Source organism: Hippocampus zosterae, chromosome 10 (genome assembly GCF_025434085.1).
Source record: "Hippocampus zosterae strain Florida chromosome 10, ASM2543408v3, whole genome shotgun sequence".
Lineage (NCBI taxonomy): Eukaryota > Metazoa > Chordata > Actinopteri > Syngnathiformes > Syngnathidae > Hippocampus > Hippocampus zosterae.
The window spans coordinates 14,165,539-14,183,791 of NC_067460.1; the positions used below are offsets into that span (position 1 = coordinate 14,165,539).

An 18,253-nucleotide genomic window follows, 5' to 3' on the forward strand; every position below is an offset into this window, starting at 1 on the left:
TCAGCATCCATCACTCTCCACCCCCACCCCCGCACCCCCACCAAGCACGTCAGAGGAAATCAACGCAAGTCTTCGGAGACACATATCTCCCATGCGCTCACATGCGTCCAGGCTTTGATTCCATTTGTGTGATGCACTAACAACTGCAACTGCGTCTTTAAAACAGCAAGTAGCACAAAGGAACAAAAATAGCACAGTCAGTTGCAGAGCAGAAGTGCTCTGCTTGAGTATGCAGAGGAGGAGGAAGAGGAGGAGCAGATGGATGATGAGGAAAAGGTGGCCAAAGGAGACAAATTTGACAGAATTTAGGCTTCCTGACACTTATGTGATTATATTACATGATGTGTGCCCTGCGATTGGCCGGCAAGCGGTTCAGGGTGTCCCCCGCCTACTGCCCGAAGACAGCTGGGATAGGCTCCAGCACCCCCCCACGACACTTGTGAGGATAAAGCGGATCAGAAAATGGATGTATGGGTGGACTTGAGAGACACATAAGAAAAACACTCCCAATCAGTTGCAATGCTATTTGAGTCCGGCAACAACATTTACGTGAAATCACTTCCTAATCGGCTATCATTCAGTTTCACGTCACAATTACAGAGACACAGGCTGGGCCAGACTCAGTGTTGACCACATACATAAAGACTTGCCATCGTAATTACATCTAATCTAATTATATCTCATTGAAATGATCAGCTCATCAGCAAACGGTTCAGAAGCCGGGTAATGATCCTGATTTTTTTTCAATCAGGTGTGCTGGAGGAGAGAAAGATGTAAAACATGCAGGATAGGCGCACATGAGGATCAACTTTGGGGAATCCTGAGTTTAACATTTAATATAGTCGGCCTTAACCATTTTCTGAGAAGATTGAGGAAGAAAAATCACTGTAAACACAGCTCGTACCGCAGGAAAATTGCTCAGGATAATCGTTTAGAGACATCCGCCTATCATGCCTTTGCTGAAATTTGGCCTGATTATCGGTGTGCATGTACTTCGTTTTAACTACAAATCAACTATTATCATGTTTGTAAAAGTAGGCTTTTTGATCCAGATCTTAATAACTATCTCCTAACGTCAAGGTCAGTGAGTGCCTCGGGGTCAATCCGTATCTGTGTACATTTATGACCACAGACTGAGCATCAAAACTACACAGGTCACAAGGACAAGAAATTAATACAGCTATATTGGTCGTATTGTTGGATCTTCCATCATGCCTATTAGGAAGAGGACTTCATTTTACAAAAACATGCTGATGATTGCTTCAAATTCTTAGCTATCATTACCACAGTTGAGCAACACAATCCCGGTTTGTCTGGTTGATCTTCCGATTGAACTTTGCCCCATTTTCTGAAGCTTTTAAGGATCTTCTCATTCCAAAGGCATTAAAAAGACACAAATTGTTTTGTACTCACTATTGCTGGACTTGAGGTCTCTGTGGATGATGGGTACAAATGCCTGGTTGTGAAGGTAGTCCATCCCCGTTGCAATCTGCACAGCCCAGTTCACCAGCACCCTCGGGGGCACCTTCTTTCCAGCCAATGCTCGGTTGAGGGCCCCACCTCTGGCGTATTCCATGACCAGGCACAGGTTGGGCTCGCGCAAGCAGACCCCACGCAATGCGATGATGTTGGGGTGCCGGAGCATCCAGAAGAGTCTGGCCTCCTGGCGTACACTCTCTGCTGTCACGCTGATGTCTTCATCGGGGTCTTGCCTCGCAGCCTTGACTGCAACTTCTTCCCCCTGCCAGATCCCTTTGTACACCTTCCCAAATCCACCTGCTCCAATAACCTCCTCTAGGAGCAGTTCGGAGAAGTCGACCTCCAAAGGGCATTCACTCACATCTACAGTGAGCTGCTGGTAGTTGGGAGCATCCCCCTTTGTCACATAGTTGCTGGGAAAGATACCCACCTTATCCTGGATCTTGCCCGTCCACCAACCCTCATCCCCAGAAACTTTGGAGTCTTTGGAGAGAACTTCCAGGAGGTCCCCACGCCGAAGGGTTAACTCCTCATCTGCTGTTGCCTCGTAATCGAACACCGCCGTCCAGTAAGGGTTGGGCGCTGTGCAGTGGTGGTGAGAATCCGGGGAGGCGAAGGATGAGTTCCAGCTACTGCCATTCTCCATTTGCATGACCGGGGCAGGGCACATGAGAGGTGGCGGGGTCATATTCGGGGACATGGAGGATGCTGTTGATGGAATGAGGCATGGCTGAGGCGGGGAGCAGCAGCCCCCACAGCTGGTGCAGGACAGGGGGGCTGCCGTGTTGCTCACTCTGCCGTACGGGTTCATGGAGGCCGGACTGGTAATGGACACTGCAAGTCTGCCCTCTGTCAACTTAGGCACAATACACAGCACAGGCCCTTCAACTGATGCGAGGTATCCTCGGCCACCAGTAGAGGGGTAAGGGGGATCAGCGGATCAAAGAAACGGGAGTGTTGCACCCCCATAACCGCATCTTGTTGCTGAAACAGTGCCAAATCCCGCTTCCGCTTGTGGGGAGCGCATGTATTCTTAAAAGGGTCAGGTCACTCAGGGACAATGCACATTAGGTCAAACTCCACTGCCACGAGAGTATTCCATGACTGACTATGTCTCTATTGAAAGTTGTTAGATTTTTTATTTTGTCTGTAAAAAAAAAACTGCACGTGTTAATTTCTTAAGGCATAACTTGGATTCCTTATTGCTCATGAAACACTGTATTGAAACCTCCTACCATAACCATTACAGTAAATAGGCAAAGTGCTCATGTAGATCTAAACTAGATGACAATTAGGTCTCATGCTGTTGCCTGGATGAATTTTCCATGAATTGTGAGAATCTAAAAGGGGCAGCTTGGAGTAGCAGGGGACTGACTGTGGTTAGACTACAAGTGAAAATGACAGACCCTGACAGAGCCTTGTGCAATCCTCTGAGCCGGGGTCCTCATTATCGAGTGTACACGCTCCTCCCCCGTCAGCCATCTCTGTGAATATGGGCTGCTTTCTCTTGATACAGCGCGGCATGGATGGCTGAATGGATGGATCACTTTTCGGTGCCTTCCATCCCGAAGGTCCACTCCAGACTAATTCCTGGATGGAAGGCCACTCTGCTCAAAACAACCCCCTGACAGCCTCTATCAAAAGGGGGTCCGCTCATATCAATTCATTCAACCCACAGCTGGAAAGCAGGTCAGTGTAGAGACAAAAAAAGTGATGATGGCAAATGGACGTGGATGGGAGGCTTATTCATTTTAGTGTTAGCTTATCCATCAGTGGAGGAGGGGGAAGCCTATAAATGTCTAGAGGCTTCTTTAAGACGGCAGGATGAAAAAATAGCTTATCAGCATTAACCTAATGGTGCAGTATAAATTAAGGCCATGTTCCATAATATAATAGTTCAATTACGGTGATATAGTCCACATCTGAAGGTTTGCACAATGATAAAAGCAAGTATTTACTGTAACCCAACCTGCACCGTGGGCATAGCAACATCCATCGACTAGTTATGGGCGTGAGACTGCATCTCAGTGATCCACATCATCCACACGTCAAGCCTCCGTGGTGTCCCTGGCCTTGCCAATCATCCAGATGTTCCCCCCCAAAAAGATCTCCATCGGTATTTAGACACATCGATCGAGCTGTCAAATACACCGGGCCAATCACTCGTCGTCTGATCAAATCCCCACCGGCTGACGTGCACTCGGCTCGGGGAACAAGTGTCCGGCTTGTCGCTGCCCCACGGAGCAGAAAGCTGTCGACGGGCCCTGTTTGGGTGCATATATCCCATGCAGAATGAGCAATATCCCGGCACACACGCCGCGGTGGAGGAGGCACAGTATCAGTCTGGTAGAACGGGAGAGACACTGAGTCGCCGCCGCTGGTGGTTGTGATGACGTTCCGTTGCACTCTGGGTAATGTAGTCTTATGCCCATGTCGCTGACCTACATCAACGTGCTAGATTATCAATCATAAACACGGCGCAATAATAACGGATTACTGATCATTAGCTCGGCAGCTCTGTGTTATTACCACATTGTACGAATAGAACGACTCGATATTGGAATGGCAATAACATAATACTGTACACAAATGAAAACTTGGCTAGTTATTTTTATGACGTGTAAATGCCAAACATTCTTAGATGCAAATGACCTCCCCACGTTTTACTGCCAACGTCAAAATTTATTACAGATATATATTTTTAAATAGAATATAATCCATCCATCCATGAGGTCAGGGGGGGAAGCCTATCCCAGCTGTCTTCGGGCAATAGACGGGGGACACCTTAAATTACAATGAAAACTAAAACTATTCATAAAATGAAAAATTGTCCAAGCATTAATTGAGCATAATGTTGAAAGTGAGTTATATCATTAATATACAGTATTAGTTGAATTGTATGAAGAAATAAATTTTAAAAAAATTTGCGCGACACTGACCTCGAGTGTCTACAAAGTATAGTACAATCACGCTCATGTCTGTATTAAGATAAGATAAGATAAGATAAGATAAGATAAGATAAGATAAGATAAGATAAGATAAGATAAGATAAGATATCCTTTATTCGTCCCACACTGGGGAAATGTACAGCCTCCAGCAGCAAGAATGTTTGTAGAAAGAAGAAAGGAGAGAGAGAAAAAAAACAACAACAAACATCTTTCAATTAAATACAATATGAACACAATGGATAAATCGCAGTACTATTTACAATTTTACTTCACATAATTTAATTATTATTATTATTATGATTGTTATCTTTTATTCATCAGCCTGACAGCAGTCGGTAGGAAAGAGCGTCGGTATCTCTCCTTCATGCAGCGCGGGTGTAACAGTCTTGTACGAGACATGAGTGGGAATCGCAGGAGAAATCAGTCACAATACAATCTTTTTTGACATATATTGCTAAGAACGATTGCTGTGATATCACGATATATCAATTAGGCAATAGAATATTGCGTAAACATTCAATTCCCATTTCAGGGTCAACTCCATTACAGGGGTGTGGCGTCATCATGCCCTACAAATGTTCTTTAAAAAACATTGACGTAAATCAAATGAGATATTTCATTGGACCCACGTAAGGATAAACGTTTCAGGCAATGGATGGATGGATTGCATATTCCTTATGTTCTTGTAATTTTTTTTGTATTATTAATATTTGAATTCCTGTGTTAATGTGATCTTGTTTTATTCCTTTCTTCATTTTAAAATTTTTTTCTGACCTTATTCTTCAAAGATGCCAAAGGTGGGACATCTTAAAAAAGTACATATTTATTTTGGTTGACAATTTAGGGTGCCAAATTATGGTTTTAACCAATATTAGGAAATAGAAATTTGGCTGGAAATTAATTTTGCCTGTCGTCAAATTTAACATTATTGAAGTTGCTGTCAGTACTTATGGTTCGGGCAGCTAAAGTAAAAGATTAGAGAGTCAAGTCAACAAGTCAAGTCAACAGTATTTATAGAGCACTTTCAAACAGCCATCGCTGCATACAAAGTGCTGTACATGGAGCAATTTAACATGCACAATAAACAGTAAGACAAATGGTAATAAAGGCGGTAGAAAGCACCAAACAGTAAAACCAAGAACAAATCTAAGTCATGCTGAGTCGAATGCCAAAGAATACAAGTGAGTTTTGAGGAGGGCTTTGAAGATGGGCAGCGAGGAGGCTTGCCGAATGTTCAGTGGGAGGTCATTCCAGATAGAGGGACCAGCAACAGAAAAGGCTCAATCCCCTCTGAGCCTAAGTAACCAGCTCATAGTCGGCCTTAAGTTCCGGAAACCTTTAGTTCCTGGAAATTGTGATTCTCTGAACATTCATTTCAGAAAACTGAAGCACCCATTGCGTCTGTAGCTACAGGTCCACCTTAAGGGAAATTTTACTGCTTGGTACTTGTGGTTCACCTCATTTTCACCCAGGGGGCTACAATTCAATGCAGGTGTTGTGTCACTGTCTATGAAAATTAGTAACTGGATGGACCAAAAGCGGCACAGTGTAGGCTGGTCAGCATGTCGGCCTCACAGTGCAAAGGTGCAAGGTTCGATTGGGGCTCCGGCCTTCCTGTGTGGAGTTTACATATTCTCTCTGTGCCGGTGTGGGTTTTCTCTGGGTACTCTGGGTTCCTCCCACATTCCAAAAATCATTCAAGGCAAGGTAATTGAACACCCGAAATTGCCCCCTAGGTGTGATTGTGAGTGCGAATGGTTGTTTGTCTATGTGTGCCCTGTGATTGGCTGGCAACCAGTTCGGTGTGTGCCCCGCGCACTGCCTGAAGACAGCTGGGATAAATTCCAGCACCCTCTGCGACGATGAGAAGAAAGGAGTGTCAGCGCAGAGTGCCGATGCGGATGTGGAAATCGGAGTCGCGGCTTGGAATTGAAGCGGATTTACATGGGACAGGAGAAGAGAGCCAATCTCTTTTTTGTTAATGGATGCCACAGATTCTTGTTGCTTTCAAGCTTAGCTTGTAGCAGACGTGTGTGCACATTGCAGCATGACGTCTTTGATCCACTGGTGAAAAGGACACTATGATTCACTCCTCTTTCATCTATAGCTGCTTCAGGCAACAAAGTGTATGCAGGAAAGTGGTTAAGATTGCATCATTGTCTGTGTCTACTGTGTTGTCTTGTATTAGTTTGTCATTTTATGTTAACTTTTCTTTTGATGGCGGCGCGGACACCCACAGCGGCTCCTCTTGTTTTATGTTGTCTTGAGAGGGAAGAAATGTCATCTGTGCTGTGCACATACAGCACATTTGACAATGAAGTTGTACTTGACTTTACCCTATGTTTTAAAGGCTTTTCAATGGTGAACTTTCAACAATGAAAAGAAGATTGCGAATGGATTGCGCTATTAGTGTTTCACTGCATGGTACGAGTACCACTAGCGGTACGCAGCCTCTCTTGTGGTACATCACTCAGTTAAATAAAATTCAATTAAACATGAATTACAATCAAGTAGATTCCACTGAAGCCGGTAGCTGTGTAAGAGCTCATTTGAATAAAAAAAAATCAGTCAATAGATGTATTTTACTGTTGATTTATTTATTTATTTAGGGAGCTTACTTTGTGTTAAAAACTTTGAGAACCACTGCGCATCGCAAAAAGTTGGCTTTAAGGCCACATAAAGGCTTGGTCCAGCATTGTGCCTTGGAACCGCACGGTGTCGCTGTTGGCCCACATACGGGTAGGAGGTGAGCAAAAAGCGAACAATTAATGTAATTAATTAGTCAAGTGTTTCTTTAATGGAAATCACATATTCACATGGAAAGTATGCATATACTTTTACACTGATCACTGATAATGCACCCAAAAAATTGGAACTTCCACTTATCGTTTCACAGAGGACCATTGCCAGTCCACTTCACTTGCCAGACCATGAGTGCTGCTGCCTCTTGGCCGTGGACTGACTGCGCATGCGCAGTGACGTCGGGTACCGCTGTGTTCTGCCGTGGTTTCGGTTGAGCATTCTTGGCAGTGTCTCGCTCAGGGAACAGCAACTGGAGGCTGCCTTTTTTTCTTGCCATGTCTGGAGACTAATTTTAATGCCGCTAAGTCGGAGGGGGACCCTCGTCGCAATTTTATAAAGGTACGACCTCTTTTAGTTGCTCTTTATAACAGTTTCAAGTGGTCCGGCTCGGTTATTTTTAAGCGGCGAAAGAAGTGGCGGGCGGTATTAGTGAGCAAAGCAAACATTGAACTCTGAGAAGCTGCCCAAAGAGGGCAACTTTCAGTCAAATGCTATTCGTTGTGTATTTACCACGATTCCGACATTCCATTTGGTAAAACGCTTCAAGCGTCAACTTACTTCACCCACTGCCGTTTACTCAAGATAATAGCCTGTCGCTTACGCCGGATACTTTGATTAACTGCCCTCATAGAGCCACCCTGGTCCTCGTTCTGCGCATGCTCACTGCGCTATGCAGCCTTCCCATTTGAAGTTCTCCCCACCTGAGTTCGTTACGGTCGTCAGGTTCCAAGTGGCTACGGCAAAACTACTGCATCCAGACAATGGGAGCTTTGTTTGTTGGGCTGGGTGGGGGGCGGTTACCCCCTCCCCCTAAACACGGACAAGCTCTGCATGTAGAGTAGTAGTAGCTAGTGTTGCAGTCGGAAGTTGCTTGTGACAGGCGGCGTGGGAAATGTTGTGGCTCTACGTGCCTCGCACAAGTGTTTATGTGGTCGACTCAAACGCGACCCAGTTTACCTGGATGGCTTCGTGCAACATGTTTCAAATGGGAGGAATGCTCATGTGTGCTAGACACGTGTATGCTTAAACGTGAATTTGGCAAGTTATTATATTCTGACTACTATGGTGCTGCCGGGGTTATAAATAAACTGTAAAAGTTTTCCAAGGTATTATGATAATCTCATTGAGGGGGGGGGGTATTCATATAGTTCCAGAACTATTGTCAAGTACTCCTGCATTTTTTTTTTTCGTCACAGGTAACACCCGACAGTGGCGAGGCCATCAGCATTTGACAGTTTAGGCTTTGCAGGTTTTGCATGCATCTAATTCCATTGTCTGTAGCTTGGACTGATGGAGCAGTGTTGCAAAATTGCAAGAGATTTTTCTGTGATGACAACAGTTCAAGCCAGTGCGGCACTATGCATATAGTCTTTTGCTGGCTTTGTGTGAATGCCTGCCTGAAAGAGTTTAGGATTTTTTTCATCAATGGTGGTATTAGCAGCCCTTGTGCTGCATAGTCTGTCAAGAACATATCCTCCTTCGATAAACTTGGATAACTTTATTTGTTCTTCACGTTGGAGCAATATGTTGTCTCCAACTGGTGCTGAACTTCCAGTCAGGGACACATTTTCTTTTCTGACATGGGTAACGATATAATGTATGTATACAGACTAAAACTGCATAACTTTAGCTGTCAATTGTTAGCCTAATAACATCAGCGTCTAAATTATTGTTTACATTTTGGGAAAACAAGGGTTAGAATTAAGAAAGAAATTAGAAATTAAGTTCCCAAATTTTACCATATTTAAGGCATTCAATTTCAGGAGTTCAACTGTAGTTCTTTACCCTAGGAGGGCTGTTTGTGTTATTCAAATGAATACTACAAGTGGCCCTGTTTTGGGGAGGTGATCTTGTTACCCTGTGGATGGTAGCACGACTCGTAGCAGCTACATGGAATTCATTCATAATTCATCCATAAATGTTAATCACATCGGTGCTTTTCCTTGTTCAGACATGTCCAAATCTCCACATTGAACAAGTCTCTTGAAAGCTCTGGCTATAATGTTACCAGAGGGAGCAGCCAAATAGCAAAAAAATAATAATAATCCAAATTTATCCCAAGCTTGCACTAAGATAAGAAAACCTTTATTAGTCTCGCAATGGAGAAATTCCCAATTCACAGCAGCAAAGTTATGAAAGGAAGAAGTAGAACAACAAAATATTGGAGATGCTGGAAAGGCAGCCACTCTCGCGGTGCCATTTTGAAGTCAAAATAACACAACACAACACATAGGACACAGACAGTCGTGCAATCTTCACCAATTTTCTGAGTGCATAGCTCTCATCAAACAAAGCATCTTGTCATCAAGAAAATGGAATCTGGGCCACCCAAGTTTCACCTGTAAACACACTGACAATGTATTGCTGGCTCGAGTTGACTTATCAGCTTTTGACTTTGTTCTGCTCTTTACACAAGCAGCTCCGTTCTTGTCATCCTTTGCGTGAGCAATCAAATCTCTCCAAAGGGGAGGCCCGTAAGATTGTTTAAGGCATGACCGCTTTTTGGCACTTAGGCTTCTTATAACACTTCCTCCCAGACCATGACTTTTTAGCAGACCTCCTGGTGTTAAAATGAGAGTTCTTTGTCTTTGGAGGAGGTGTCTTTGTTAATAAATATTGCATTGTAGTCAAATGAATGCTAAGAGTTTTACCAATTTAACTGACAGCATATGATACTTAAGACATTCACCTGTTTTCAGGGTTTGGTCATGTCACCTTTGCAAGCTGAGCTTTGATTGGTTGGTCGTTACATGAGCCCTTTGGCTCTGTGATGTCATTTTCAGTCGACAGCAAGTGTCAAAATGGTCGCCTCCCGAGATAGAATAAAACGGGTGGATTTCGCCAATTAACCCATATTCCAGAAACAATACTAATCAGAATGTCATGTACTGTATAGACTAGCTTGGGACTTCCCCTACGTTTGGTCAACTTTGGCAAATCGATTATGGACATAAATTTGCTAAAGACTTGTCCTATACAGCCATATCCTTTCTAAAGATTTATAGAAACCTCGATTTGATTGACAGCAATCTGAGGATAATTACCATGCCGTTGTGAGTTGTGCTTGCATATATAATGAGGCCTACATTGATTTGAAATGTAACCACCAGTCTAATGTGAACAGGCTGCGCCATCGGATCCGAGTGCATTATCCAGTTGAAGATGAAATAGCTTTGGGTAATTATCAGTATTGCCGCAACCTGTCCGCACTCTCTGATATATTCGTCCCCCTGCCCATAAATGAGCGTGGCCGCCTGTTAACAGGTACATGATTTACAAAGACATCTCTCCGCTTTACGGCCGCCTCAGCAACTATAAAGCATTAGCCAAGCTGACAATTCATCAGTCAAGGTTTTTCAGATGGGAAAGGATTGAACATTTCCTCAAGGTGTTGTTGTTGTTTGCAAATCTACGCGGAGGGGGATTGAGAGTATCACGCTACTTGAATGTAAATGACCCCAACAGGCCCTTTCTACATTAGTCCTAATATAAAGGCCAGAGTTGGTGCGCTCACTGTGGATGTGAAAGTCAATGGCTCTACCAGACGTGGCAAAAATCCCAGACTGCATCCTCCTTCCTTTGACTTCCCCTGTGCCGGTCGTGTTCGACTGGGGTAAATATAGCCCGGGGCTTCTCACTAGAGGATAAACACAGATGTCGAGCCGGCGTTTCTTGCCACAGGTCGGCCTCGCGTCCTCCCACTGGTCAGCTCTGGCCACAGAGGGAGAGCCATCCGTCCACCCACAAGACACTTCAAACGACTCCTGACTGAAACATGGGGCAGATGTGCAGCCGAAGGGGACTTATACGCGACCAGACAAATGGCAATTTATTGATACCGGGCTTCCGTTGAGCCTTTTTACAATATTGCTACAAGGAGGTGCCAAAGGAACATTTCCACAGGCAGGGCAACTAATATAATGTAATGCTTACCAGCTCCAGAACGATAGATAATGCTGCATATCTCCCATCTCCTTATAATGCGTGCCTCTGTCAGGTGGGCTTAGTGACGTCAAAGACTCCAGAGTTCATAGATGATAAAAGCAGCAATTGTTCGTTCATTCTGCAGGGACGAAGCCTTGTTCTGGAAGCTTCCAAGGCATTCAGAAATCCATTGATATGAATTGTCACGATTTAGAAGGGCGTGTGTCTTGTACTGGAGGGTGCCTTCTTCTTTCTTTTTTTTCCTCTTGTTTTTTTTTTTTATTTGTATTTTTACAAAGTGTCCAAGTGTTATTCCGCTTCAGAGCTGACACAAGACTTTACCAAACAGTTAACAGGTGACCCATGTGTTTTTGTATGTACGTGAGAGAGTGTCTTGTCATGTCACGGACTCGATCGACAATTTGCCAAAATAGTACTGGAAGGAGGAACTCCTGGATGTCATCCATCTGTTTTTATGGAGAGAACAGGAGTGGTTTAAGCCAGAGTCTCACTTGCCAATGTGCTCGCACACACACGCATACCATGGGCAATAAACCCATTTTGCGTCCAAACAACACTCGCAATCTATTTTAATTTCTGTTACAGTCTGATTATTCTTTTTCTTCTTGTCTTCCGGTTCCCCGTGTGAAATGATGCGGCATTATTGGCATGCATCATTGCACAGTGCTTATCTGTTTTAGCTGGTTGGGTGAACAAAACAATTACCTTTGAAGATACTAAAACAAAGACAGTTGAAAGAAGTGGAGAGTGTTTTTCTGTCACGTGTTTTGTCTGTTCTATACAGTGGCGGCAACATTAAAATATGAATAGAAAAATGTAGATCCTTAGGTAATAACCAAAGACTGTTTATACTTGTGGTGGACTTGTTTAGAAGTGCACTAAACTATGGCTGCATTGATTAATCAAATTTATATTAATTATGTTTCAAAAAAATTATCCTCTAAGCTTCGCAGGGTTTGTTTTTCCACGAATGTCGCAAACCAGATGGAACAAAACTGTGAAGAGATGGTGAACGTCCTAAGTTTGGGTCCATTTCACACTTTACAAGAGACGACGATAACATTCAACGTGTACCAAAAACAGCACGTTTAAAAGCGCCAGAACAAGGTCACATTTCATGTTAATTTAATAAAGCCTACCATTGCTACTTACAACATATTTTAATGCCCCCGCAAATGGTCAAGTATTGTCACAACCGAAGGTGCACTTTCAATTGCTTTATTGAACAAACAGTAAGAAAATAAACGCGTAATAAGCACATTCTTATACAATTTGCTGATGGCCACAAGGCCCAACCAAGATAAAATAAAAACCCATTGAAGCGGTCCGAAGTGGTTCGACGTTTTTCAGCGAAGTTTTCATAGGTTGGAATTAGTTTCAAGCTTCAACTCAGTTGTCTTACTTTAAACACGTGAATCGTTAAGTCGATTATGCTTGGCAGTACTGTATGTTAACTTTTCTTTTGATGGCGGCGCGGGCACCCGCAGTGGCTCCTCTTGTTGTATGTTGTGAGAGGGAAGAAATATCATCTCTGTTGTACATAAAGCACTTTGACAATAAAGTTGTACTTGATACTTGATCACTTTTATCTCCCTCCTGAACCCATTTTTGTTTCCCGCTACAAAGCAAAAAAGACCCCGTACTTTATAGTCCCCTTGTGTGAAATAGCATCACTGTTTTATTTCTCTTCTACTGGAGGTCAAGATATTGAACGGGAAGTGTGTGCGGTAGGATGTGAATCACAGGCTCTGCATTAAGGAGAGCAGAGCTATGTCCTTAAATGTGTCCTTAAGAGATTACTCACAGCGAATTCACCACAGGATGTGAGTAAAACACAGAAAAATCTCTTTGGTCTCTCGTGTGATACTGCCCTCGGATTCCTTCCTGAATGTTTGCTGGCATCATTCTTCATTCATCCATCCATACAGTTTACGATCCGCTTTACTCTCACAAGGGTCGCGGGGGCGTGCTGGAGCCTATCACAGCTGTCTTAGGGCAGTAGACGGGGGACACCCTGAACCGGTTACCAGGCAATCGCAGGGCACACAGCAATGAACAACCATCCACGCTCGCACTCACAGCTAGGGACAATTTGGAGTGTTCAGTCAGCCTGCCACGCATGTTTTTGGAATGTGGGAGGAAACCGGAGTACCCGGAGAAAAGCCACGCAGGCCTGGGGAGAACATGCAAAGTCTACACAGGAAAGCCATAGCCGGGATCAAACCCACGACCTCTTCATTGTGAAGTTGACGCGCTAACCACTAGATTACCGGGCAGCCATTCTGCATTAACTCATCTTCATTTCAAGAGAGGAGCAGTAAGTTCCAGGTAGGGTCAAATGTTGGGAAACACTAGTCAATATCAAGTTGGGTGTTCAAGAATTGTGTCTCTTCAGTGACTTTTTAGTCGGCCTCATTGTGAAACATTTTATGATGCAACATTTAAATTAGTTTTCCTTATTTGTGCTGGCTTATTCACAGTTCACATTGGGAGTCATGATTGACGACTGTTGAGCCTTTATTTTCATGCAAATTGAAAGCAGCATGTGGTCATTCCGTAAATGCCTCATGTTGAACTATTTTGAGTTACTGTATCAAAAAGTGAATCCCCCCGCCCACATTTCCAAATCAGATTTGTCACTGTCATTCAGGCCTTTCCTGCCAGGCTTCCACACAAGCGCCATTGATGCACAAAAAGAATGTGGTATGTTAATGTATTTGCTGCTGTGAAGCAACGCTTCTTTTGACATCCTCATTGAAAATCAACTGAATTTCTCGCATTTTGAAAAGCGAGATCATGAAGATAGCACCTTTTTTAAAAGGTTCATTAATGTATTTTGTCGCAGAGGCCCCACACAACATGACAATTGTCAATGATGTTGATAAATGTGTGTGTGTGTATATACACACACACACACACACACACACACACACATTCATACATACATGCGTCTCTCCATCCATCCATTTTCCGCTCCGCTTATCCTCACAAGGGTCACTGTGGGTGCTGGAGCCTATCCTAGCCGTCTTTGGGCAGTAGGCGGGGACACCCTGAACCGTTCGTCAGCCAATTGCAGGGCACACAGAAAGGAACAACCATCCACACTCACAGCTGGGGACAATTTGGAGTGTTCGATCAGCCTGCCATGCATGTTTTTGGAATCTGGGAGGAAACCAGAGTACCCGAAGAAAACCCACGCAGGCCCGGGGAGAACATGCTAACTCCACACAGAAAAAACGGCAGTACCTAAGAATTAAATGTTCAAATTAAGTGAACAAAATTAAATTATTTTCATTTAAAAATTAGTTGTTACTTTTGGAGAATAAACAAAAATGGAAGAGGGGTACTTATGATATAACAAGAAGTTTCAGGCGTCCCCAAGCCCAAAAAGTTGAGAACCACTGATCTAAGTAAAAAACTGTGATTGATAATGAATCGACTTCAAGCTGAAACCGTCATTGCGCGGTGGTACAGTCCGCATGTTGACTCCTTGGTTTGATCCTGAGTGCGCAATGCATTCTCTACCAGACTTCTTTGAATGAGAGAAAGAGCACTTAAGCTTTTTTTAATTTCCAGCAGTGGGGAAAGAAGAAGGAAGTGACACAGTTTTGGGTGTATCTCCATGCAACACCAGGCCTCGCTATCATCGTGGGAGAAAAGCAGACAGACAGACTTACAATTTGGAGGAGATGAGAAGGTGGACACAAAGAGTGGAAAGCAAGGGGTTTAAGCCTGCTCTTTTAACCCCAAACACTTTTTTCCTTTTGTGTGTTTTTCACATGTACTCTGCAACCAAGTTGTGAATGGATAACCATCTGCTTGTGTATGTTAGCCTAAGCATCATCTGAGGAATGACAATAACGAGACGAAACCATGGCAAAGGATCAGCATCCAAAAAAGCAGATGAAGCGGTGTGATAGAAAACTGTGTGGAAATGTGATTCAACCCTCTCTCGTGTTAGGTGAGATCCTCAGAGGGAGGATTCAGTCTGTGGAGTTTGTGTGAACGTCCGGGTAGAAATACACCACCTATTGTCCAGCTGTGTCTCTGGAGATGGTGTGTATTGCTGAGTGGATTTCCTCCTTGCAATGAGTTTGATTAATGAAAAGGCCAAAAGAGGGGTGTGGGGAGGTAGGAGGAAACGGCATATGTTTTGTCTGTGAATGCTATTGGTAACTCTGTTTGCTGAAGGTTACTGCTCTCAGCCCACCACTTCTACAAACCTGTTTGACCCACTTGTTTTGCCCAAAATTTCCCCCAGACACATTTCTTGTATGCAGAGCCACTGTAAATGTGCACAATGTGCACATGCAGAGGTGCCAGCAGTGGACTCTTTTCCCAGAGGTTGCCACGTCTGAATCTGACAGAAATGCCGGCATCCCCCTGCATTTTTTTAGTCCAACTTGGCTCATTGCACTTGTTTTCACGATTGGTACTTTTTAAAGACTAGCGCAGCTCATCAAACGTTTCCCGTCTACGCCCGGAGAACAAGTCGGCCAGTGTATGCCGTCCAGATCATACACAAACACACGTGCAGCTGAGTGTGGGCGTACATGCATGCGGGGCTGTGGAGCTACACCCTGGACGCCCTCTTAACCAAACACCGAGAGAATTAGAAAGGACCTCTGGATGTATTGAGCTTGTTGTGACAGCGCCGTGCAACTGCCTTGGCCTGCGAGAGAGAGAGATGAGTGAACATGACGGAGTTCCGGCAGTGCAGCTGCTCAGAGGAGAGCCATATTTTACTTGGCTGTTATTACTGGCCAAATTCCTCTTCAGAGATGCCTGTCTAAATGCCTGGAATAGTTTTAAAGGGCTGAGATCTTTCTCAGGGTGTACAACTCCCTCTCACCTCCTCTTCGTGATTGATTCGCTGAACTTGCAACCAACGAAAATACATAAATTACATCAGCCGCATTAGAACCATATGGCGCCTTTCGGACAAAGTTGACCTCTGGATTTTGATGCCCAAGAGCTGGTTCACTTCACTCGGGAGTTGCGTCTTACGTAAAGTCACTGCCAGTTGAAAGGAACCACACCTTGCTCGTGTAACCCTCTTTCAAATGAAGCAATATTTTTTCTTTGTCGACGGTATTCATGTGAGCACACCACCTGCTGCACATTTGTTTTGTCTAAGCCCAGGCGTACTACATTGGGAATTCATTTTTCATATGCACTCATCCTATTTATTAGTTTACACAAGACTGTTTTAAAACAGTTTTTGGAGGTTGAATCACTGAAAACAAGCACGGACATTTTGGTCCAAATATATGAAAAACCAACAAATTATGCATTGGATATTTGCGCTGCTGTAGTTCACTCTCTCTTTTCTGGCTGCTCTGTTTCTCTTTTCAGTGTCAGATTGTACAGTGCTGTCTGCAGCTCTGTTTCAGCTCTGTCTCAATGGACCTACTGTACTGTGTTTGCTCTTCCTCAACAAAGTCCTGCTGGCTAACTGCTCATTTCTCAGGGGCCCATTACTGGATCAGAACCCTGTTGCACTACAGTTTCAAGTCTGTGTGTATTATGTCCGATTGTGTTGACTCCAAACACATGTTAAGATCACATGACTTTACAAATAGTGACATTGAACTCAATATGTGACTCTTTTTTGAGTAGGAATGCAAACCAGACTCCCCACAGGCACTTTAAAGTCATCAACGCACTTTCATTTAAACAAATGCAGAATTTTCTTTCACTTCAAAAAGCTAAACTGGCACACTGTTCACACACACACACACACACACACACACACACAACTGTGGTTGTCTATAGAGGTAAAGAATAGTAGAAAAAAGTCATTTTATTTGTACTTAAATCAGTGTGTCAAACCTACCTTTTCTTTTAACATGTGACTGCTGAGTCATTTATTGTCACTAACTGAATGATTGTCCGATGACTCTCAATGATCACTCTCAATCAAGCAATGATCACCTGAAAAACATATGCGACTTTGTCTGGTATTGTTGTAATGTCTCCCCCCCACCTCCCATCAGGAAAACTTAAACTGTTTAACACCAGATTGCTTAAAATGAGTACTAAATAGTCTTTGCACATGTTTGCAGCGGTTATCTTTTTAAGCAAAAAAGCTTAAAAAGTTACCCTATAGATATGTACTAAAGGAAATGACAACAAGGGTCCTTGGTCACATGTTAGAGGTGATGTGCTAGGAAAGACAGCAGCAGACCTTATAAAGAGAAAGACACACCCCAGGGCAAGGAACACTCGGCCAGTGTGCACTCTGATTCATTGTGAATGTCCTTTCACATTAAGTTGCATGGCTTTTTGATTCAATACAACCCTTGTAGTTGTCCAGGTTTGCAGGACCTGAAAACGTACCGCTTGGCTAGTGTTGGCAGACTGAGGGCGGTGATTATTGTTCTTTGGGTGTGCTTTAACCCACTTAGCACACCATCTCAAGGTCTCCTGCCAAAACGGTGTCTTTAATCCTTCTCCCACAGTGAGCTGATAGGTTGCTTTTTTTTGCAGCTGCTCCACCTGTCGTCCTCTCCGGGAATGCTCAAGTGTCGCTCGATGTATGTAACTTCAGCATGACTTCTTTTCAGTGAGTTGGGAGATGTGTGCAAACCGAAGGCAATTTCCTGCTCATAAATACATCACAGGAGCCCTGCTGCCGTTTGAAGTGAGTGTCCCGGCACCACACTAGTGTCTTTACTTGCTGCCCCCATAATTCTGCTCTGCTGGGCTTTTGACCTCAGGGTTCTGACTGCAGTCTACTCACAACTCCAACAAGTTCATCCTCTGCCACCATCACACGCATTTGTTCCTCAAATATTCCGAGCTCCCTCCCTCACTCCCTTAATAAAACAGGCTCATAGATCCAACATTCCTTGCATTCTTGATGTGGTCCCCACATGGCTGGATGGCTTGCTTAAAAAAAAAAACATAAAAATGTAGACCACACCATCTTTTCAACATGCCTACAAGTGGAAGTGAAAAGCAAAGGTGGAAGTTGTTAAGAGAAATACTGTTGTCTACTGCAATGCACCCAATCAGGATTTAGAGCCAAAACACATGGTGGTTTTTAAAGAGGAAATCTGCAAGTAAAACAAGTGATT

The 18,253-nt window shown here is 43.8% G+C and overlaps 2 protein-coding genes and 1 long non-coding RNA gene across 4 annotated transcripts in view; 1 reads left to right on the forward strand and 2 right to left on the reverse strand.

Annotated features, from left to right (window-relative positions):
* Nucleotides 1–3,986, reverse strand: part of map3k10 (mitogen-activated protein kinase kinase kinase 10) — a 30,619-nt gene extending 26,633 nt beyond the window's left edge. The window contains exon 1 of the mRNA XM_052079173.1: nucleotides 1,414–3,986. Coding sequence (XP_051935133.1) covers nucleotides 1,414–2,290 — 877 coding nt within the window. The 5' untranslated portion in view covers nucleotides 2,291–3,986. The remainder of the gene's footprint in view (nucleotides 1–1,413) is intronic.
* The window catches only part of LOC127609428 (uncharacterized), a 353,255-nt gene that overhangs the window by 42,627 nt on the left and 292,375 nt on the right, over nucleotides 1–18,253 (reverse strand). The window lies entirely within an intron of this gene.
* Nucleotides 7,419–18,253, forward strand: part of sipa1l3 (signal-induced proliferation-associated 1 like 3) — a 57,446-nt gene continuing 46,611 nt past the window's right edge. For both annotated transcript variants that reach the window (XM_052079162.1, XM_052079163.1), the window contains exon 1: nucleotides 7,419–7,568. The gene's annotated coding sequence lies outside the window, so the exon portion shown is untranslated. The remainder of the gene's footprint in view (nucleotides 7,569–18,253) is intronic.